The sequence below is a fragment of the Nansenia antarctica genome (assembly GCF_963989245.1).
Source record: "Nansenia antarctica genome assembly, chromosome: 6".
Taxonomy (NCBI): Eukaryota; Metazoa; Chordata; class Actinopteri; order Argentiniformes; family Microstomatidae; genus Nansenia; species Nansenia antarctica.
The window spans coordinates 49166324-49190023 of record NC_137676.1 but is presented as its reverse complement, the minus strand read 5'-3'; the positions used below and the strand labels follow the sequence as shown (position 1 = coordinate 49190023).

The following is a 23700-nucleotide window of genomic DNA, read 5'->3' as shown; positions in this document are numbered from 1 at the left end:
ATGTGAAAAAACATTCCTTTTAATTAAAAAACATCAATCCAAAGTAAAAGGTTTAAAAGCTGTACTTTTCTATAAAGGGGAGAACAGACCTGCTATTATGGCACAAACATGACAAATGAATGATTGAGAATGTGAGCAAGTGCCAGAAGGGACACATGAGGCATTCAAAACAGCCAAACAGGGAGGTGATTTTACATGTTGTTTTACAACAGACAGTTACTTTTGCCAGTGGATAGTAGATAGGCCTACTAGGCTGTGAGCAAATTGTATTTAAACATGACCTCATGTCTGACATAAATGACTTACTGATGAAGCAACTGCTTGTACAATATGTATCAAATTACAGCTAGCAGAGAACTCATCACTTTCAAATCTTAAATTATACAAGATGTCTGATAAAATGTACTCTTTCAGTAAACCATTCTATGAAAAAGGGTAAACACATTTAAGAGCTAAACAAAAACCTGGAATGATGATAGTCTCTGAAATAATATAGTTTCACAATAAACATTGAAATATGATTTCCTAAGATGTACAAGGTAACAAAACAAAACATTAAAAAAATAAATTGAAAACATTTGCAGTGCATGAATAACATTGTTGTCAACCAATTTTGTTGGAGTAGCACCCTATTATTTCTCCTCTGTATTCAGTGAAATCTAAGGCATTTCTGTGATAAAATTCTTACTTCTTACATCTTACACCCAATGAATTAAAGCCTTGAAAGTACAAGATGCAGTTTCATATAACAGTGAATAGAGATTATAACCAGTTTCATCAACCCTTAGCATGTATGGATATCAACAAACAGAAATAAAGGGGAAATATAAAATCTTGTTGGGAGAAAGTTCAGCTTCTTCAAGTTAGGCAGAGTGATCTCAAACTATGATTTACACCATAAATTCCCTTTTATGCAGCAATGTCACTGCCATTTGATAGACTGTAAAAGACAGCAAACCCTCAACATGTGTACACATTATTGTGGTTGTGGTTAAACTATAATGAAATAGCAGAATAAAATGATCATTAAAATTAGTGTCTCATAATCAGTGTTATCTACAGTATTGTGTTATTAAGGAAAACAAATCAATTGCATAGATCAGTGGCCATTTTTAAAACAATAAGGTGTAATTGGACGTCTGACCTTGGGAGTATTTTCCAAACGTTTGGACGGAAGAGTGAGGATATGGACACAGTACCTGCTGTGAGCAGCCTTGGGATCTACTGCACTTATTGCATTATAAAGACATTTCAGAACCTTGCACACTAACACTCAACTGAACACATTGCTTTAGTATGAGGTAATTACTTTTAGACATTGGCTACCACTTGGGACACATTTCAGAAATAAATTATATGAACCTGTATGAATGATATGAATGTATTACACATAATTCATTTGTAAGTAATGGGAGTCATATTCATATCTCTTTGAATGTATGAAAAAGCCAACACTGGTGACTGCATCCTCTTAACAAATTAAAGCCTTTCCATGTGATTGAAAATGAAACCAGAGATAAAGTACAATAAAAAAAGACAAATATCAGACAAATTACTATTTCAAAATAGAAATCCTATGAGTAATTAAAAAAAACATTTATATCTAGCTGTCCAAATGACCATTTTGCTACTGGATGCACGCTACCAAAAATAAAACCAAAACCAAAAAAAAAGAATTTAAAAAGTTACATCTAAAAAGTATTTTAAAATCTCAAGAAACCTTTCTTTAAATAAAAAAAAAAGAACAGTAAATCAGAATAATAAAAACCGGCAAAACAAACACACTTGAGAGAGAAAGCAGCATTTTGGAAGCAGAAAAGAGACAGTTAAGGCCAACAGCAAAGCGTCTTGGTACGAGCCATATTTCACCATCTATATAATATAGTACAGTATTTCCTGACCAGAACACAATTTCTTATTTCAGAAAGCTTATCAGTCAATCTTTGACAAAAGTTTCGCTCTATACTTGATGATTTGAACTTTTAAGAATAACTTATGGGTCTGTTTAAAGGGGAAGCAGCTTAACCCACTACAGAAAATAAAAACCTATTCAATGAATTCCTTTAAGATAATCCCAAACTTAGTTATTCAATTGTATTATTTTTTTTGTTGAGGCAGAGACAACATGTCTGAATAGAGCTATCATTGTATTATCTAATGGTATATGATACATAAGGCTACACAATTAGTGTTCAGTATGTAATATATCAATGATATGTCATACTGTAGTATATCAACAAAATATCATAATATGTTGCATTTCCCCTGTATGATATAAATTATTATATACCAACATCTGGAAATAATTCATCCAATATATATTTGATTGTCTAAAGCTGTCTGGAAATATCTACAGATTGTTAGAATTCAAATTTGAGGGACTCAAGTGCCAGAAAAAAAGAGGTCAGACCACTTCCAATAATGTTTCATTCTCCTGAAATGCTTGCTGCCACTTGGAAACAAAAACTGCTATGAGTTATTAGCACCAGATATGATGAAAATACGAGAGACCAGTTTGTTAAGCTTTTTCTCTTCGAACAATGACATAAAAATCAGTGACTTATTGAATATGTACAAAAAGGCTTGAAAATAGACAATAAAATGAGAAACAAAATCTGTATATTTTACAAAAAGTAAAAACCAAAAAATGACTTTAAAATGACACATGGTGTTCTGTTCCTGGTTTCATTCTGGCTCCCCAGAATATATCTAGAAAACAGTTTGTTATTCGTGCACAAAAAATAACGCTTGTATAATGTAGTTTATTTGTGTGTGTGTGTCTGTGTGTGTTTATGTGTCATATTTTCTTGACTGTTGAGTCCATTTCAAAATGGATGTTCCATGTTCCGTTCTTACATTTTCCATTGCAGCCAGTCTCTAGTCTTTATTGTATGGATTAAAACAGTTTACCATAAAGTAAACGTTATAAAAAAAGAAAAAAAAAGAAAATCCTTTTGTCCTCTATGTCATTTTCCATACTCCTCCTAGTGTCTGGAGCATATTGTCCAGAGACAATAAGCGCTGAGCTGTACCAGCAGGCAGGGGCCCAGGAGAGACACTCAGGCTCTAGGGGAGGAACTAGAGAGGATAGGACAGAGATGTTGTTGAGAACCGGAATCATGAACAATCATCATTAGGCAGATTAATATACTTCAGCCCCATCTATATGGAGAAAAACACACACACACAAATGTACACACACACACACACACACACACACACACACACACACTTCTACAGTACCTCCTTTTTACTTGCTGTGCTGGTAGGAGTAGGCTGTGTGTTCCGTGGCTGTCTCTATGGCAACTTGTTGTTGGACGGCACTTTCCTGAGAAGCAGTAAGGATGATCAGTGGCAGTTCATTCATGCCACCGCATCTAGACTGTAGGAGAATATAGGAAGGTTTCATACCTCAACAGATACACTAGTGGGAGGCACTTGGGTGTACTGGGGGATGTAAGTCCCCTGCATAGATGTGTTTGCAGGCATATACTGAAGGAGAGAGGAAAACAGTAGCCATAAAGACATAGTAGCCAATGATAAAGTATCCATTCATATTAGTCTCCTATTTGAACAAAATTGCCATTACTTAGAGATGGAAAGCATCACAGAGAACTGCATGTCTATGGACAATGTCTCTCTGTCTGTTTCTATGACTATGTGATCGAGTAGTGTGTGTATGTGTACTGGCCAAGCAGGATGTATGATACTGTACTGTACGTGTTGCATTGTGTTGGGACTGACCGTGCCACTGCTGCCCATAGAGAGGTGGCTGAGCTGCTGTGTGAGGGGGCCCATCATAGAGGTGGGCTGGATGGACATGGTGTGGTCCATCCCTGGTGTCAAGACTGTCCCCTAGACACACACACACACACACACACACACACACACACACACACACAAACACACACACACACACACACACACACACACACACACACACAGGCAGTTAACACACAGGCTGGCAGGCAGATTGACACAAACAACAGTAGTAGCACTGTGTGTGTGTGTGTGTGTGTGTGTGTGTGTGTGTGTGTTCAGTATTCAACCTATCTCTGAACGGCAAAGGATATATGGTATGGATTCTACAATGCTTAAATCTCTGAAAGAACACCTAGTCTACGCTATTACACAAACTATCAACCAGGACATTCCCAAGTACCTGGAAGGTCGCAATTGTATCTCCCATATTCAAGTCAGATGACCCCCTGAACATATGCAACTACCGCCCAATCAGTATTCTATCTGTGATTTCCAAGGTTACTGAGAAGTGGGTACAGTAGGGTGCAAACATTTGGGCAGCCCTAGTGCCTTTTACAATTAGTATCTAAGTGAAAAGAAGCAAACCTAACCTCTAAATGGTACAAAGTTAAACATGACACATTTCCATCACATTTTAAAGCAAGATTAATTTTTATTTTTACGTTTTTACAGTTTCAAGGAAAAAGGCCAAAGGTCAAAAGTTTGGGAACCCTGTCAGCTAGTACTTTGTAACTCCTCCTCGGGCAACTATAACAGCTTGCAAACGCTTCCTGTAGCCAGCTAGAGTCTTTCAATTCTTGTTTTGGGAATTTTTCCCCATTCTTCCTGGAAGAACACCTCGAGCTCAGAAATATTCTTTCCATAATATTCAAATCTGGGGACTGTGATGGCCATTCCAAAACCTTCATCCGTCTTTCCTGGAGGTACTTCATGGTTGATTTTGAGGTATGCTTCGGGTCATTGTCTTGGTGGAATACCCAACCTCTCTTCAACTTCAATTTCTGGACTGACCTTCGAACATTAGCCTCTAGAATGTCTTGCTTCCTTTCTTCCTTCCACCCGCACAATATTGCCTGTGCCCCCAGCTGCTACACAACCCCAAAGCATAATTAATCCACCTCCATGCTTAACAGTTGGCAAGGTGTTCTTCTCTACAAATGATTCACCCTTTTTCTCCAAACATACCTTCTTTGGTTGTGGCCAAAAAGTTTTAAATTTTGGTTTCGTCAGTCCAAAGCACATTGTTCAAATGGGCTTCAGGTTTCTCAACGTTTTCTTTTGCATACTTCAGACGCTTACTTTTGTGGTGAGGTCGTAGGAAAGGTTTCTTTCTGGCAACTCTGCCATGTAGGCCTAGGTCTTTGTTGTTTAACACTAGAACCGCCAGAGGGCGCTGTATACCTAAAACCGCCAACGAGTCAAATTGACGTCTGTGCCTGGCTACGGCATTTCTAGTATCCGAGCCTACAACAAAATGTACTCTGTCATTGTATTAAGGCATTGTGTTCACAAATGAATATTTCAAGTCATAAAATGGTGTTGGTCCTCTTGTTTTATAATTTAAGTATCTTTGACAACACTCATCGCTTTGCCTGTACGTCAATGTAAATCAGTCAAAAATAACACTGGAAATGGGTAGGCTATTAGAAGAATATTTGGGTGGTGTGATAGGCTTAAAACGTCATTCACCACATAAAAAGACTAAATTAACAAAGTACCTACCCCAAATGGACCATAATAACCACAGCATCGGCCTATGTTGCAACAGAATGTGACGAAAGAAAGCGCGCCTCCTGGGATGTCTCAGTTGCTGAGCTGAAGGCATTTATTGCTCTGCTATATGTGAGGGGTGGATACTGCCGGAACATTGAAATTGTGCCTTTTTCAACTCCACATTATCTCAGAACCGGTTTCGGGAGATGATGCGCTTTCTGCGCTTTGACCGGAAGGAGACCCGACGCTCCCGGTTGACCACCGACAGGTTTGCGCTCATGGCTGAAGTGTGGGAGAGATTCAGGCAAAACTGCATCTCATGCTAGAAGCCGGGGCAGGACATCACCGTGGATGAACAGCTGTTCCCGACGAAAACAAGGTGCCGGTTCACGCAATATATGCCCAACAAGCCAGATAAATTTGGAATTAAGTTTTGGCTGGCAGCAGATGTTGAGAGCAAATACCTGCTGAATGGCTTCCCATACCTGGGTAAGGATACAAGCAGACCAACCACGCAGTCCCTCGGAGAGAATGAGTAGACTTTGAATCATATCATTGTAGATCAGAAGATCACCGGCGCCCCCCTCCCCTCTCTGGAAGAGCTGTACAACACACGCTGTCTCAGGAAGGCCTCCAAGATCTCCAGAGACCCAACCCACCCTGGGTACGAACACTTTACCCGGCTGCCCTTGAAAAGGCGGTACAGGACCATGGCCGCAAGGACAAACAGACTGAAGAACAGCTTCTACCCCAGGGCCATCCAGGCCCTGAACACAGCAAAGACCTAGGTTCTGGGCCCTGGACAGTCTGGACGGATTGATGGCAGCTGCTGGACTGAAAAAATCAGGTGTAGTGCTGAGGCACAAATGTACATTTCAAGCCTGCAAACTGCGACACTTTAAATGAATGTGCAATAACACTATGTGCAATATGACAACCCTAGTCGTCTATCTGTACGGTATAGTATAGTGGATAGTGTACATAGCCTTTATTTATGTAAACCAGCTCTTTCCCTTCTTGTGTTTTTGTTTTGTTTTTTTCTTTCCTAACACCAGGGGAGCCACCCCTCCTAAATTTCGTTGTTTGGTACCTGTACTATAGCAATGACAATAAAGACCATTCATTGTAATTGCTAGGCAACGACATAAACAATGCAATGCCGTGTAGAGGGACTATTGTTTGTGCCGTTGCCTATAGCGGTTCTAATGCATTTTTATATGTGGGTAGATTTGACGCCGTGGCGGTTATAGGTATAAATGCCTGGATTTTTTATTTAGATGTATCTATACCATATTTAACAATAGGAAGTGCAACACAACACCATTTTAGGAAAACTCAAAGACGGGGGGGACTTCAATATTTTATTAAAACGTAGTTATGTACAATTGAAAAACCTACTTGGGTCAAATTGACGTCATGGCGGTTCTAGTGTTAAGGTACATTGCATTGTATAGTTGTGAACAACTAGACCGGTGTCTGCTACTATTTTTTGCAGCTTTCTTGCAGTAATGTGCGGGTTCTTCTGAGCATTTCTCACCAGATCTTGGGCTATTCTATCTTAAAATCTTCTTGGTCTTGCAGATCTTGCCTTGATCCATTTATTTTCCATTTTCTGATGATGTTTCTAAAAGTGGAAAATGGGTAGTTTGAAACGTTGCAAGAGTTTTTTGTAGCCTTCTCCTTGATGGTGGAAGTGAACTATCTTGATTCTGACAATCCTTGGACAACTGTTTAGAGGAACCCATGGTTTTTAACACCAGACACAACAGCCACCGCAGTCGGATACTTAAGAAGGCTTGGAGTTACTTCCGAATATATAGTTCAACCCTGGAATTATATTCACCTGACTCATAGAAGCCCTAATGAGTAAATCTCCTTGGTCTGGGCCTTAGTAATCATCTTCTCAAAAGGTAACAAAGAATAATCCAAAAGGGTTCCCAAACATTTGCACAGGGCCCTTTTCCTTTTTTATCATTTAGAAACGGAAAAAAATAAATAATAATTTGCTTTAAAATGTGCAGAAAGGTGTCATGTTTGCTTTCAATCACTTGGAGATTAATTGTAACAGACATTTAAACCAGGGGTGCCCACATGTTTGCATCCCACTGTATCAGAGCAGCTTTTTTCTTTCTGAAATAATGGTCCATTTAATCTCCACCCCATGCAGTTTGCTTCAGGGCCCATCACTCCATGGAAACAGCTAACTGTTTCTTCTTAGAGAAGGTCTGAGCAATAGTCGACAAAGGAGGTGTTGTTGGTGCTGTGTTTTTAGACCTTTGCAAAGCTTTCGACAGTCAACCATCAGGTCCTTATTACCAAGCTGTCCACTTTCAACCTCTCCCAGTTAGCTCTCAAATGGAATGAGTCATACCTAACTGGAAGGAGTCAACATGTTTCTGTGAAAAATCTATGTTCATCAGCTATTAACTTGTGCACCGGGGTACCACAAGGATCAATACTGCCCACTTTTGTTTTGCCTATATATTAATGATCTAACCTATGTCTGCCCTGATGTCGAAACACAAATGTATGCGGATGACACCATAAAATATGTGCATGCCAAGACAAAACATCTGGCAGCTGCCAAACTTATCACAGCTATGGATCAGATCACTAAGTGGCTAAACCGTTCCTGCCTTCAACTTAATGTAAATAAAACTGGAATGTTTCTCTCTAAAAGACAATGTAACATTGTGTCTAATATAACAATCTTGGTTCAAAATATTAGTATAGTGCCGCAATTTAAATATCTGGGTATTATTATTGATTCCAATCTGTCTTTCAAAGCACACATTAAGAAAGTCTGCCATAGGGTCAAGCTTAGCCTAGACAATTTTAAATATATTAGAAATGCACTGACCTTTAACAGTGCCAAATTATATATGGATGTGATGATTATGTCACATCTAACATACTGTCTGACAGCTCGTCACTAATGCCACTAGCAACTCTTTACAAGCTCTGGACCAGAAGCCTAACAGCTCACATCACTCTATCATCCTAAATAACAGTAAACGTCTGAGCTGGGAAGATGTAATCAAATACAAAAACATTTGCCTGGTCTACAAAATCCTGCATAACATCGCTCCTCTTCCTCTTAACTCATTCATAAACCAACGTAACAATAGCAGTCAGATCACCAGAAGCACCACACAAGGTGACTTTCTAGTCCCATTTAGGAAAAGCACATTTGGTCAACTATCATTTTCTGTTAAATCAATACAAAACTGGAATTCACTACCCACCCATATCAAAGATATACATACTCCACCTTTACAACACACCTTAAAACATGGCTGTCTGATAACTATAACTGCACACATTAATAATGCAAATTATTGTAATTATTTTTCTTTTAAAAATAATGTATTTGAGGTTGCACAATATTAACAACTTTCCGGGGACTACAGCTGGAAATGAGCCATGTAGGCTAAAGCTGCTCCATTTACTAATTTACTGCTGTTAATTAATGGGGACTGTCCACGAAACTATAAACGAATAAACTAAACTCACCGTGGGCTGCATGAGGTACGACTGATGATGCATCCAGGAGGGATTGTGGACCTACAGCAGTGAAGAGAGACCATATGAAAGGAGACAGTTCAGTTTAGCTGTGAAATACTCTATATCCGTTGCCCCTCCAAAAAGGGCTCCATTCATAAATAAGAATCTTGAAACTGTTATTCACTAATAAACTGTGTATTGACCTGGTAGGTAGATACAGGAGAATGCATGTAGGGGGAAAGGGAGGTCTGAGCTATCATCCGATTAGGGGCCATACTGTAGGGAGAGGAGTAGAACCTGTAGAAACAGACAGAAAACACTTGTCAGCACCCAGAGCATGTACTGTGCACATATCCTACATCTCATACACATCTGTAATATACACATATCTCTATCCTACTGTATATGGCTTTAAATACTAGAAATATATGGATGTGTGTACTATACATATAGGGTGACTAGTATACACACTACAACTTTAGTATCCTGTATCTATGTGATCGGCTTCAGAGAGGTGGAGAGCGTAGCGGCACTCACCCATTCTGTAAGGCTGTCGTGGGGTCATATGTTAGTGTCATTCCTCCCTGTGATCGGGGACATTCAGTTGTCTGAGTTAAAAACATACACAGTATCCTACATCCATAAGGAGAAATACTTGTAAATTGAGCTTTAATAATCAATTGTAAAACATAAATGTCTGCTGAAATTTAAAGAGACAATGGAGACTGCAGAAGAGGAGGGAGGCTTTTGACAATGAGTGCGTGAGAACTCACCATGTCTCCGTCTCTGGTCCAGGGACGGCCATTCTGAAGGTACTTCCCCTGGCTCAGGCGTTTCTTCTGCCCCCCGTCTGCGAACTTACACAACAAGGGTTCCGAGGGCACTGAGAGAGAGAGAGAGGGAGAGAGGGAGAGAGAGAGAGAGAGAGAGAGAGAGAGAGAGAGAGAGAGAGAGAGAGAGAGAGAGAGAGAGAGAGAGTGTGTGTTGTGTGACTGTGGATAAGTGACAAGGTCATACTGCACTAAACAATACTGTATGAAGACAGATATTGTGAAAGAGGTGCTGTCTGTGCAAGACAACACTTTCTGTTGCTTCTAACCTGTTCCATATTTTTTGGCTAAAATGTCTAATAAGTAACTGAAAAAGACAATGAGCTAATAAAACATGACTGATTAGAGAGGTCTCACCTGGCACTCCAGGTGGAGTCTTGATGTATTTGCCGTTGAAATGTTGAATGATAGTCTCACACTTCTCTGTTGACTCCATCCTTAAAGAAAAACCAACGGTTTATTCTAACTCTCAAATCATGTTGCATAATTGATTTTTGTTTTTAATAATAAATATATGATGTATATTGTGTACTACCCGCAATGGCCACCAGAGGGTGCAACAATTAGTAGTGTGATGCACAGTACTGTAGGTTACCTGGCAAAGCCCACTCCTCTGCTTGTGCCGGTGGCATCTCGGAGGACGCGCGTGGAGATGACCTGACTGAAGGGCTTAAGCATACTCTCCAGCTCCTGCTCATCTATAGACATAGGCAGGTTGGAGATGTACAAGTTGGTGGGATCCTGCTCCTGTTGCTGGATAGTAAGGTAGTGGAAGAGAGGGTCTTAGCACCTTAATACAAAGTCACACTTGATACACTCAGACAGAACGTTTATAAAAAACGGGATATATTATTATAGTCTTGGGGTAATCTTGGAACCCAGAATCTCATCTCTGACCTGGTGTGAGAATAGTCTTGGCGAGATGTTACTAATTATGAAAGTGTATGAGTCAAGATGCTTGGACGCTCTCCCTCTCTGCAATACCTTATTGCCCAGCTGTCTCACTAAGAACGAACTGTGACTAGCTGTGGACTGGCTGCCATGGACTGGACGGACACAGGCATACCTCAGGGAATAGGGTTAGAGATATCAGAAATTGCATTTCAATGGTCTCTCCACTGATGATCTAAAATAATTGTGTACTTTGTGGAGAATGATACACTCAGGGAATTATTAACATGATTCAGATTAATTTATATTGCTTCATGCTATTATATATTCCCACTATGCTATGCTTCCCTGGGAATGATCGAAAATATGTCACTCATATTAAGATTCATTAATCTTGACCTTGAATTCAGATGCAGGGACCAGATCTTTCGGCGTGCATACATTAGTCAAATTAAGCAGCTGTTTCAAATTGAATGAAACTCAAGAAACAAGTTCTCACTCAGAGATTCTCTCTTGGAATGACTGAATTATGTCATCCACTTTTGATTAATCCTTTCGGCTTTCCTTTTTATTCCGTGTCGACTGCCCGCGCAAACTGGAATATCAGCAAAGAAAGCTGCATGATAGCCAATCTGAATGGCCTGGGAACTGTTTTGCATATTCATTATTTCAGTGTGCAGATGTGATTAAAAAGCTCTAAATGCATTTCAAAGCCATTTCCATGTCATGAATAATGCATGTGTAATTGCAGCGACCTGTGGTGAAGGTGAATCCTGCCTCGTCTCCCTACTCCTGCACAATGATCCTACTGATGAGAACACAGCCAACAGGGGCAAGGAGAGCAGAACTGCACTGGTTTACACCAGAAGTGAGTCAGGCATGTGTCTGACGTAAATATGAGCTAAGTTGTAAACCCCACAATGAACTGCAGACTGAAATCGGGTTAGTTTGTGAGATGAGAGCTTGTGTGGATGTCAGAGACATATCAGCTTTTTTAAGGGTGTTTAGGTGTGTGTCAGCGATCCGGCTAAACTGAGTGTGTGTGTGTGTGTGTGTGTGTGTGTGTGTGTGTGTGTGTGTGTGTGTGTGTGTGTGGTTGCCAAGTGTGGTTTTGAGAGTGCGGCGGTGGGGCGAGTGGCTGGGCGCTGGGCCCTGCTGACTGGGGAGCTGCTCAGACAGTGACTCAGACACCACCGGGGAGAACAGGCGAGGCCTTTGTGCAAGGTGCTCAGGGAGACGGCACTGCTGGGCCTGCCTGGGACACACTCCCCCAGCTCTGTCACTGAGTTCTCCTCTACTCTCACTTACACACACACACACACACACGCATGCACGCTCATGTGCACAGACACAGACACAGACACAGACACAGACACAGACACAGACACACAGACACAGACACAGACACACAGACACAGACACACACACACACACACACACACACACACACACACAGGCTTAATTGCCCAACCAACTCCTCTAGTGAACCAGAGTCAGAGTGAGGAGTGAGAGAGAGAGAGAGAGAGAGAACAGAGAGAACAGAGAGAAAGAAAGAGAGAGGAGAGGGTACGTGAGAAGAGAGCAAGAGAGAGATACATAGGTAGAGAGAATGGGATTTCCTATTGTGACTTGCCATGGAAAATGATATCTAATCATCTATTTAAAATGGAAACAATGTATCTTTAAGGTTACACTAACTAAAACTAAATCAAATCTCCCTCATGGCATGACAGTGTTTTTGGACTCTAAATGTAATTTTAGTACAACTGAGTTAGCCTATTGACTTCAACCTGGACAAAGGAGGTCAGTGGCCACTATAGCAGACTGATAGTTGCAGGGGGGAGCAGACATTTTACCTTCGCCATCTGGGCCTGCACGCCACCAGCTTTCAGGGCTGTCACTGCTTTCTGCGCCGAGGCAGGACTGTCAAAGTCAACAAAACCATAGCCTGCGGGGACAAAGACAGTCAATGGCAGATGTTGAATGGTGACAATGAGGAATGCAGAACCGAGGCATGACACCTCGACTCTGACGGGTACACATGTAGCTTTGAATGGGACTAGACAGGCAGCCAGGTTCAGGATAATGCCCCACGGCCTCTCCACTGTGGACAGATGTGAGGTTATGTAACGGTGCCTACAGTAGAGTTACATCACTGCACACCTGCTGAGTAAGGATAAACAACACACACACTCTTGGTGAGGTTGCCGCGCAATGTTGGAGTTAACATTCAACTGAGTCACCCAAATGCGAGCGTGTGTGTGTGCGCATGTGTGTGTCTCCTCCTCACCTTTGCACTTGTTGGTGGTCTTGTCCAGGATGGCCTTAGTAGACACTATTTTCCCATATCTGCAAACCACAAAGATGGATGGTCAGGGTTTGTGGCAATCAAACTATGCTTCTGGAAGAGCAATAATAATTGAAAAGGATGACAATAATTTATAAAGCTTTGGGGTTACATTTGCATCTGATCTGTAGAGACAATAAAATAATAATAATCATAATAATAATAATAAAACAATTATTGTTTTGAGCAGAGCATGAGTGGAACCGAATGGGAGTTGCATAAGAGAAACGTCCTATATATTCCTGTGACCTCCTCAATCCCACATCACTCCATGAATGTCAGTGACGGTCACCGTGATGACATCTCAAGAGGAACACAAAGCGATGTAGTTGTGCTTTCAAATAGATGCACGATGCCACAGGCATACATTGATGCTCTCGTTCTAAATATTACAGAACACAGATGTATACGATTCACCCTGCTTGGCCCAATGCTGCACTATTCTATCAGCTTCCATCTCTCTAGGCATGTGCATGCAGTGTAACCCGATCTCTCTCTCCTTGGCTGTCCTGTGCTAGGCTGGCACACATCCACACTCTCACTCTGGGAACAGCTTCCTCTCATCTCTTCATCTGGGTCCTACTGCCCCTGTTCCCACCAACCTTTGGCATAGAGCTGCGATACCAAATGCCGAGGACAAACACCATAGCAATGGCTGTAGGTTACCTCAGGTTAACAGAGATGGTTTGATAACTATTATTCAATTTGTACTATTATTACTATTCATTTGCACTATTGGTACTATTGTTCGTTAGTACAACCCTAAATATGGGGAAAAGGGTCAGTGATGTGTAGATCTTACAATGTAGTGTAATGCGCTCTCTCACATTCAGTAGAGTGTATAGGTACTATAGGTGAACATATGTGGTTTGTTTCACAAGGATATTAACACCTGAGTTATGACACTCACTCAAACACTCTCAGTGAGTATCGCACATTTCCACTTGCTTGGAAATGGATTGAGTGGTATTGCTCATGCATTCTCAACCACATGATTGCAATCTCTGGGAGTGATGTATTCACTAGTCAGAAAACTATAGTGTCCTATTGAATCCTTGGAAACTACGTGAACTGAAGAACAAACTGGTTATGATAATAAAGAGTATTCAAACTACAGAGTGGAAACTAAGATCAAGTTGGAGAGTAAAACAAGACAATATCTCTATTATAACTATACTATACTATACTATACTATACTACTATAACTACTGCAGAGGCTGAATTATAGGACATTCACCAGCAGTGCTTTAGATCTCATTTGTATTATGCATTTGACTTCCAATGTAACATTACTATTTAATGTTGCATGTTCTGATATATGCCAAGAGATACTGTACGTCATCAAATACATGATGGGTTGGCATAATATATACATTTGTTTCTGAGACCTTGAACAATAACCTCATCTATGTATTTTTCATGGATAGTATTTGCTCTGTGTGCACAAGCCCCATAATAGTTAAAACTGTGTCTGGAAAAGCTCCCTAGCTATCTGTGTTTCTTCAAATGAGTATTTGCATTGCTGTGGAGATGGCCATTTAGTGCATTAATCTCAAAGGTCTGTGACTATGACGTGGAGTGTGGAGGGGGCTCAGCCATGTGTGAGGGAGCACAGTGTCCAGCCTCTGTGGTCAGCCCGAGCCAGAGCCAGCCATCCAGAAAGAGAGAGACTGCAGGGACTAGGATGCAAGACCCCCTCACCCCCACCCTCCAACGCCTCCATTCCTCAGAGCTTGCATGGAGCAACTTGCAGTTATGTCAGCTTCTCATGGGGGGAGGGGGCTGTGGTGGTGTTTCCTGATCATCTGAAACCTTTTTTCACATTAACTTTGTGACTTTCATTCAATCTCTTTTTCCACATCGACAGTACATCATTCCCTTAAATCAGGTTGCGTATTTTCATCCCAATCCTGGTAGCCTACAAAAAATTACACTGTCTTTAATCATCCCAATCCACTTTAAGCAAATTTCATGCAGTGATTTTATCTGCTCAGTAAAAGCTGAAATATGAGAACTCCCCCCACAGAACACCACCTGACACAGAAACCTCCACTCCTCCCCCTGATTCTCTCTCTCCATCCCCCTCTTCATGCCATTGCCCTTGTTTGTTTTTCCCTTTCCCCTGGGCTCGCAGTTTCCTGTAGGGTTGGGCAGCCTCATGTGAGCCATATCTTCCAGACAGCTGTAAAAGAGAAAGCCTCTCCCTCTCTCTCTCCTTCCCTCCATTACTCTCCTCTCTCAATGTCTCTTTCTGCTGTTCTGTTTCTCATTATCAGGCTCCAGCATTCAATTAAGACAACCCAGCTCATTCATCTCAACCCAACTTGTTTTTAGATCCGTTTCACTGAAGATCTAACAAACACAGATCAATCGGCTCTGGCGTTAGACTGGTTGCATCAATGTCTGTCTTCAGAAAAAAAGTCTATTGATGTGCATGAAGGTGAAGCTCATCTTAAAAATATATGACACATGCAGTCCTATGAAGACTTTATTGTGCATATATATCAGTTAGACAAATGGAAGCAAAGTGATACCATTACCATTCTTTCTCTTGTAACGGCAGGATCAGGATAGAGAGGGAAAGAAGAGGGGGGGCGGATAAACCATGCTTGGTTTGGTGCCTAGCTGTTGGAAAGTTTGCGCTCATTTGTGCCAACCTGAATGGTTTTAGTTTGCAATGTCAACGGCTGTTGATGTTTCCACAGGCCACTGACTTGTGACACTTGAAGCAGGGCCGGCCCGGCATATAGACCGAATAGGCAGCTGCCTTGGGTCCCAGAATGTCAAAAGGGCATCCAAATGTGACATAATTTATTTTTTAGAAACATAAATAAATACATAATAATAATTCAGTGGGCTTAAGTGTTTTAAAAGAAAATATATTATTATAATAATGTTTTGGCAAAATGCATCCAGTCTATGTGTTTATTGTTATTGTTGGCTGTGAAGTGGGGTCTAGATTGTTTAACCACTCTTTGCCCTTCTTTTCATTTGAGACCAAAGTAGGTAACATGCCCGCAGAGATAAACTAAGTTACTCTAGATACAAATGATTTCTTCACAAAATACAATCTCATTCCTCGTGTCAACATGTGGTGACAGTTGAGGACAAAAACACAATACAATTGTCATCCTTTCTGACCAACTCTCTCTACCTCCATGCTACGCCATTTCCTCATCCATTCCTCTTATGGCATAGTACATTCTTACTATGGGCAGGGAGAGGTTGAGGGTGTGGAGGAGTGATTTGTGGATGAGATACTCACGGTTGACACAGTTTGACCAAGTCCTGGTCTGTGGTTCCCGGGTGCAGACCGCGGATGTAGAGGTTGGTTTTGCTCAGCTGTTCACCCCCACTGCTACTGCCGTTGCTGCTGGTGGTGATGGTGTTGGGGCTGGGCGGGGCCATCTGATGGTTGGAGGACACATACGTCGGCTGGGAGGAGAAACGGACAGGATATGGCCTCAGCTACAATGGTGGAACAGTAGGCTATGTGCAACCAAATATAGGCTCATTTGGCATTATGAACTCAGATTCTACAATGATGAATATGAATACACAAAATGATAAGCTCAAATCGTCATCTCTCTATGGGCCCACTGACTCACTCTTAACTAGGGGGTAATCTGGAAAGAATTAAGAAAACAATTAGTTGGATCACCAGTTACAATAGCACCCTTTTAAACGCAGGGTCAGAGCTAAGAAATCAATAGCAATTTACCTGCCTTTTCTCTCTCTTAACTGCCTCCTAGATGGGCTCTCACTCTCCCTTTATTTGCTAATGAGAGGAGCGACATAAAACATTAATCATGAAGTCATTAAGATATTTTTAGACTTATAACTAATCAAATTCCTAAAATTTCAGTTTACTCTGCAGGCAGCTAGCAGCAATTCAATGGTGTCAATATTGAGTTAACCCTGCTTGAAACCCTGAGTGAAAATCATTAATAGATTGAGCGAATAGCAGGCTCCACAACTAATGTTCACAGTTCCGTCGAAACAGAAATAGAACAGAGGAACAAGTCACTAATACAAATACTTTTATTTGAGTGTGAAACACTACTGCCTTCTTCAAATGAAACTATAGTGCTATCTGTTTTCCTGCTTGGGCCTGTGTTCACTTTCAGGCTGCCATGTCTGGCTGTCCCCTGAACTCAGCCTGAGTGAAGGAGGAACTTTTTCATTAGAGAGGGTCACCAATCACACCCCTGGGAACAATGGGCCAGTCTGTTGGACACCTCATGGTCACTGCTGGAGTACTGGATTATTAACAGAATGAGGAGGAGGGGGGGGGGTTGACAGAAGATGGCAATCAAGCTAATAACACTCTTGGAATTCTTTCCCTCTTTACAGTATACATAACACATCTGCTGTTAAGTTCCTAGCTTGCAGCTTTGGTCATACACTGCATACTTAAGCTTTGTTAATGATTCCCCATAAATGTAAACCCATTTATCTTGCGTTGAACCAAACATTTATTTAAAAAGGCAAATGTCACAAGCAACAAATGTCACAAGCAACAATTGAATATTAGCAAGATATGTGTGTAGTCCACGACTCGTGGATACTAACATCCAGACTGTCCTGTTGGTATCTGTTTTGTTCTGTTCTGCATCCCTGGCTGATATTTTCGTTGTGGATTTTGATCAACACAGCTTGATTGATTGATTGATTGAGAATGTTTATTTTGGTCCCCTATACAATTCACAATACAGATATAAGAAAATGTACATAGTCACAATTCATAACACCAGGACCAAAAAGGTGTAGGCTGAAGCCGTGGCTTTCACAAAGTGCCCACCTTTCAACCTTCATAAAAGCCAAGAGTAGCCTGACACCCCTCCATCTATCACTGTGACTCAGAGAGCCCATTCATCCTGGTCAAACTCCTCTAATCTCTCTCTCTTTAGCATCAATAGACACACATTGTTTGTTTTTCCACAATCACAACCTTTTCCTCCGCCTTCACTCCCTGGCCTCCATGGGCCTATCAGGAGGGATGCACCTGCAGAGGCCTGGGGAGATAGGATCTGTGTTGGAGCCGGAGCTCGGGCCTGGCCATTGAGGCCTGTCTAATTGGGGTCTGAGCTTGTTAGTGGAAGGCACTAATCCCTCTCATGTGCTCTCCAGTCAGAAGGTACTGTCTCATTAAGGCTGCTCTGCTCTGCTCGTTCTGAGAATAGGATGGCAGTGAGTCAGATCCACTCCCACCACCCCCATCTGCCGCAGCCAGCGCCCAGCAGCTCCAGGTGTTTCTGCCACACAGTGCAACCTGATTTCAGCTTTAGTATAGGAACTCAGCACTGACCCAATGTACCGCACAGCCAGCTTGGATTGGTCACAGAATTACCAATGTCACAACTTCCACGCGGTACTGTATTCTATACCTATACATACTGTATTCTATACCTATACATACTGTACACTGACTAGTTTTATACTACGGGTAAGTACACCCCCCAAAACAACATAATTTCCTTATTTTCTCAATCCGAGACATAAGAATGTGTTGGTTAAAGAGTGGAATGAAACAACAATGTGCAATGTGTCTTTTACAAGTTTCCAAACATGACCACAAAGTCTAAGTCTTCTGTCACTGCTCTAGGCTAGTTTTGCAGCACGGTGTGAATAATACTCAGTCTCTGGCCCAAGCTTGACCCACTAGCATCTAATTGACGTCCTTCCTGCCTGCTGCCCTTCCGTAAACAGCCTCTGACATGTTTGTTCACATTGCTCCTTACATGCGGCATAACATGGAGCTTTTGCATTCTTTACTTTCCCACGCAGTAAACCAATGTTTGTATGAGTGTCCTTAAAGGGGGGTAAGTGAACAAGCCAGAAAATAGCAGCCTAACTGCAACTGAGAAGAGGGAAAACCATGCTTCCAAAAAACCCTAAAGGAAATGTAAAACGTACACTATAAAAGGAGGTGATTCTACGTTCCTTTTGTGTTGTAGGCTATATCACATTAGCTAGTGAAGGTGTGAATGTGGTACTGTCTTGAGATGTGTCTGATCTCATAGTTGTATTGTTATTATTGTTGTATTGTATAGTGTACAGAACATAATCGTAGTGTACTGTGGGATTTTGCTAATACACCTCTGCCCACAACATGACTGCATTCAGTGGCACACAATCAGACTCCTGAGAGGGGCTTTGCTACAGCAGAGGGCTGACGAGGTGATTAGTCTACGGGATCAGGAGGAGAACCCCATGGGGGCTGCCGGTCACTCAAGGACATTGTGAGAAAATACTGTCTAGGACAGACAAGTCAACCGACACGACCTTAGATACAAACACACACTATATGGAACTATTTACAATCACAGTTCTTCAAAACTCAGACAGGAGATGCTGGTCTCAGATATGTACTGCGTACATCAAAACTCAAATTGCAAGCAAATCTATCACATGAGTACACATGCACACAAATAACATATAACAGAAAACATGACAGTACAATACGCCCCACCCCAATAAGTTAGCATACGAACCAAATTTGACAAAATAAAATATCATAGTTAGTTATAAGGGATAAAGAGTAACTGCACATACTTGATAGTCCTTGAATCCCAGTGCCACTTGTATACATAGTTTTAAATATTAATCATGCTGACAAAAGCTGTCAACATATCATTTAACTTATCTGGAACACCTTTGTTACACCTTTGTGCAGTGCATATCACTCAAGCTAAAATGTGTTCCATAACAAGTACGTGTTAAGTGTGAAAATGTACACAATTAAAAGAAGGGTTAGAAGAAAAAAATTCTTCAAAAATGAAGAAAAAAAGAAAAAGAAGAGATTATGCTCCATCTAAAAAAAGGCCTACCTGCTTGGTACAAGCAATTTTCAGCAGCGCCGTGGGAAAGATCATGTTTACTAAAAAACAAGCTTTGTATTTCCTATTTTCTCACACTAAAGTGCTCCTACTCAACCTGCAACTTCACCAAATCTTCAATAACCAGTGGCCAGGTGAGTCTTCATTTTTGTAAACCTCAGTCCAGTTCTAACTCAAAAAGTGGACCAAAAGCCAGCAAACTGTTTTTGATAAGCTTGAAAGATATTAAAAGGTAGATGAGGAAAGAGCTTAACACAGAGTGTTTGAAAGAAAGGATTCACCCTTTGCAAAAGAAAGATCGGGCTGCCTTGTCCATGTGAACTGAACCACTGACAGCCAAAAAATCAAGGTATGTGAAAGAGAGAGGGAAAAAAAAGAAAATGGGGGTGGAGGGGAGGGGTGGTTAATCGAAAGCAGAAAGAAAAAATATTTTAATCCCTTCCTCCACCCTTTTCCTTGCAGTAAAAAGACAGACTGGAGGTTACCACTTGACGTTGGATTTACAAGTTTTCCCTCTGTGGGACTTTTGAGCTCTCACAATGTGAAACAAATTCTTTTTTCCTGCAAAAAAGGTTGAGTTTGCAAAAGCAGACACCCCTTGAAATGAGCACATTGTTTGAAGCCAGAATTCCAAGAATTCCAGGTCATTAATCTGAGCAACCTGAATTCTTGCCAACCATGAGGCAGGGAAAGGAATAACACAGGGGAGGAGGGAGTTAGTGTTGTATTTCAGTTAAGTTAAACAGTATCTTAGCAGAAGCATCAGGACCACAACAAGGATCAATAGTGAATTGTATTTGTGATAAATGTATACTAGTTCTGCATTACTTAAATACAACCTCTTAGAATAGCTCATCCAGTCCAATCACATAGGCCTACTCAACAACAATAGTATCATTTGAATATGCTCAAAAAGGTCTGTAATCAGTCCAATCCATTTCATTTGAAAAAGCTGTATCATCTTTACAAACTGAATTATCATTAATAATGCATACCGGTATATTCTTAAATTAGTATAAGTAGTTGTATAGTATAGTATAGTATAGTATAGTATTATTGTATAGTATATGAAATACTAAGGATATTCACATTAATGTATTCAGTATTTTAACTAATACTTAACTTAACTAAACTATTCATCATCATTTCGACAAATATATGGATGTCACATATGAGTGCCTTCAGAATAGTGTATCAACATTTCTTTAAATAATAGCCTAACTGTTTCTGCTTCTGCTCTATAATGGCAAGCAAACGGTTCTAGTCATCATAGTAGGGGCACATCTAGGGGTGGGGCAAATCTTTACGCGTAAAAAAAACTTCTTGGTGAACTTGTGTTGCGGTTAATTCCCTGAGACCAAAATGTACATTAAGAGGTAGGCTATCATAGATAAGATATATGCAACAATTAGTCGATAAGTCTTTTTATATTACAACAAAAAACAGTCGCTCTATTGATCTACATTCTACACAATTCCCCTCGTAAATTGTATCCGTACATTGACTTTCTCTATGCCTATGGATAGAGGAAGAGGCAACGTTCGTCTCGCCACCGACGCAATAAAAAGATCAATCCGTTCTCTTCACTAAAGCGTCTTTCTATCATCTTTCTGCAATCTTACTCAAATGATGTACGAGTAAAAAAAAAAGCAATATTAGAACGACGACTACAATTCATTTGTATACGGTCCACTTTCAAGGGCACTGCAGTTTATAGCCCAGCAACCTAACTGCCCAAACAGATTCAGGAATTACCCTTACATACATACCAAAGCCTTACGTTCACAGAGAACACATTACAGTATCCGCTTTACCTTTTTACTATGTCTGCTGGTGTAGCCGTTGTACGGGCTGAGTCCTGTCCTTGGCGGCAGAGAGAGCAGCATTTTCACAGCGCTATGTCCGGAGCGGAGAGCACAGCCGAGGCAGTCAGCTGACGTCAGCCAGGGAAAGCTTGGAGACTGGGGTAGTGATTTGAGTCGCGCTCCCACTGATGTGTGTATGTGCGTTAAGAGCGCGCTTTCCTAGATGCTCTTTCTTCCCTCCTTTTACTTGGTAAACGTTAGCATTTATTGTAATGTTGGCCTAACACTTCGTGACGTTAAAATTATAAGGTTCTATCTCAATTTTTGTCAAAATTGAGTTTTTTTTAACATAATCTGATCCATTAGGTGTTTATTAATGCCTGTGTGGTGTTATTTTTTTAAATGTTGACATTTCTGAGTTAGTAATTCATCAAATACAAAGGTTCCATCTCACAAAACATAATGGAATGTAAACACTTTGACGCTCAATATCTCTGAACTGCCCTAAACGGAGATAGAACCTTATCATTCTAAGCTCACGATTTATTGTAATGTTGGCCTAACACTTTCTTTTATTCTGTGGATGAGCTATTAGGCCTGTGTGAAAGTCTGGGTACACATTAGATTTGATAGGAAGCACATGTTCAAACATAATACATTATATCTGACTGTATCTATCATTTAGTTGTAATCTAGCCTATGGCATCTTGTTGTATCTATCATTTAGTGTTGATCATATCATATAAAACCTGGCCCAACTTGTTATAAGAAAGTGTGACAAAGGTACGGTTGCATAACATACAAGTAAAGAGTAAAGTATGGCAGTGGGTCATACATTAAACCTTTATGTCAAGTGGGGAACACTGATGCACTTGGATGGCGCTTATAATCATGTGAACGACACAAGTGTTTTTTTAATAATCAACTCAAAGTCGCTTGGCAACAAAATCCCTCGACCCTCTGCCTTGTCTTGTTGTGACTACACTGATTACTCTCAAGTGTGCAGAACGTGTGAGTGCAAGTGTTCACTCAATCACACATTGTTACTGTATGAATAAAATGCCTCTGTTCTTTCTGACACTCACCACATTTGCATACTCAAGGACAGGTGTCAAAGGACAGGTGAAAACTCATTGAAAAGTCAACTACAAAATAAGCTTCCCTCACATTGATATACAGTGGGGTGCAAACATTTGGGCACACCTGGTTTAAATGTCTGTTACAATTTATCTCCAATTTGTGATTGAAAGCAAACCTGAACACTAAATGCTAAAAAGTTAAACATGACAACTTTCTCAAAAATTTAAAGCAAGGTTGTTTTTTTCTCATTTTTCTGAGTTTTTAAATGATAAAAAAGGAAAAGGCTCCTGTGCAAAAGTTTGGGAACCCTTTTGGATTATTCTTTGTTACCTTTTGAGAAGATGATTACTAAGGCCCAGACCAAGGTGATTTACTTGTTAGGGCTTCAATGAGTCAGGTGAATATAATTCCAGGGTTGAACTATATATTCTGAAGTAACTCCAAGCCTTCTAAAGTATCCGATTGCAGTGGCTGTGTCTGGTGTTAAAAACCGTGGGTTCCTCTAAACAGTTGTCCAAGTATGTCAGAATCATGATAGTTCACTTCCACCATCAAGGAGAAGGCTACAAAAAAGTTTTGCAACCTTTCAAACTACCCATTTCCACTGGAAATGGAAAATAAGTGGAACAATTGAAGTCAATGCAAGATCTGGAAGACCAAGAAAATGTTCAGATAGAATGGCCCGAGATCTGGTGAGAAATGTTCAGAAGAACCCACACATCACTGCAGAAAAGCTGTAAAAAAGAGTAGCAGACACCTGTCTAGTTGTTCACAGGACAACAATACAGTGTACCTTAAACAACAAAGACCTACATGAGTACAAGAGTTGCCAGAAAGAAACCTTTCCTACAACCTCAACACAAAATTAAGCGTCTGAAGTACGCAAAAGAAAACCTTGAGAAACCTGAAGCCTATTAGAACAATGTGCT

General features: G+C 40.7%; 1 protein-coding gene across 2 annotated transcripts; it reads right to left on the bottom strand.

The window, feature by feature from the left end:
• Nucleotides 1–10: 10 nt before the first annotated feature.
• rbms2b (RNA binding motif, single stranded interacting protein 2b) lies at nt 11–21817 on the bottom strand. Of its 2 annotated transcripts, XM_080533607.1 has the most exons (14): nt 21701–21817; nt 16313–16482; nt 12991–13049; nt 12557–12648; nt 10405–10562; nt 10167–10246; nt 9753–9862; nt 9517–9563; nt 9183–9276; nt 8989–9039; nt 3745–3855; nt 3412–3492; nt 3244–3328; nt 11–3078 (listed from the first exon to the last, which is right to left on the bottom strand). In XM_080533607.1, the coding sequence occupies exons 1-13, from the start codon at nt 21770–21772 to the stop codon at nt 3251–3253; spliced, it is 1203 nt and encodes a 400-aa protein (XP_080389733.1). In that variant the 5' UTR covers nt 21773–21817; the 3' UTR covers nt 11–3078; nt 3244–3250. The 2 variants fall into 2 exon arrangements, with proteins under 2 accessions (XP_080389733.1, XP_080389732.1); XM_080533606.1 differs by lacking the exons at nt 11–3078; nt 3244–3328; nt 3412–3492; nt 3745–3855 and adding an exon at nt 6875–7099 and having other exon boundaries at nt 21701–21793.
• Between the last annotated feature and the right edge of the window lie 1883 nt (nt 21818–23700).

Bases quoted from the DNA above. Each gene is read 5' to 3' on its own strand.
- rbms2b (XM_080533607.1), bottom strand. From the start codon at position 21,772: ATGCTGCTCTCTCTGCCGCCAAGGACAGGACTCAGCCCGTACAACGGC. The intron at 10,563-12,556 runs GTAAAATGTCTG...CTTACTATCCAG, and splicing joins TGCAGGCCCAGATGGCGAAG to CAACAGGAGCAGGATCCCAC. The intron at 3,856-8,988 runs GTGAGTTTAGTT...GTGTGTGTCTAG, and splicing joins CGTACCTCATGCAGCCCACG to GGGACAGTCTTGACACCAGG.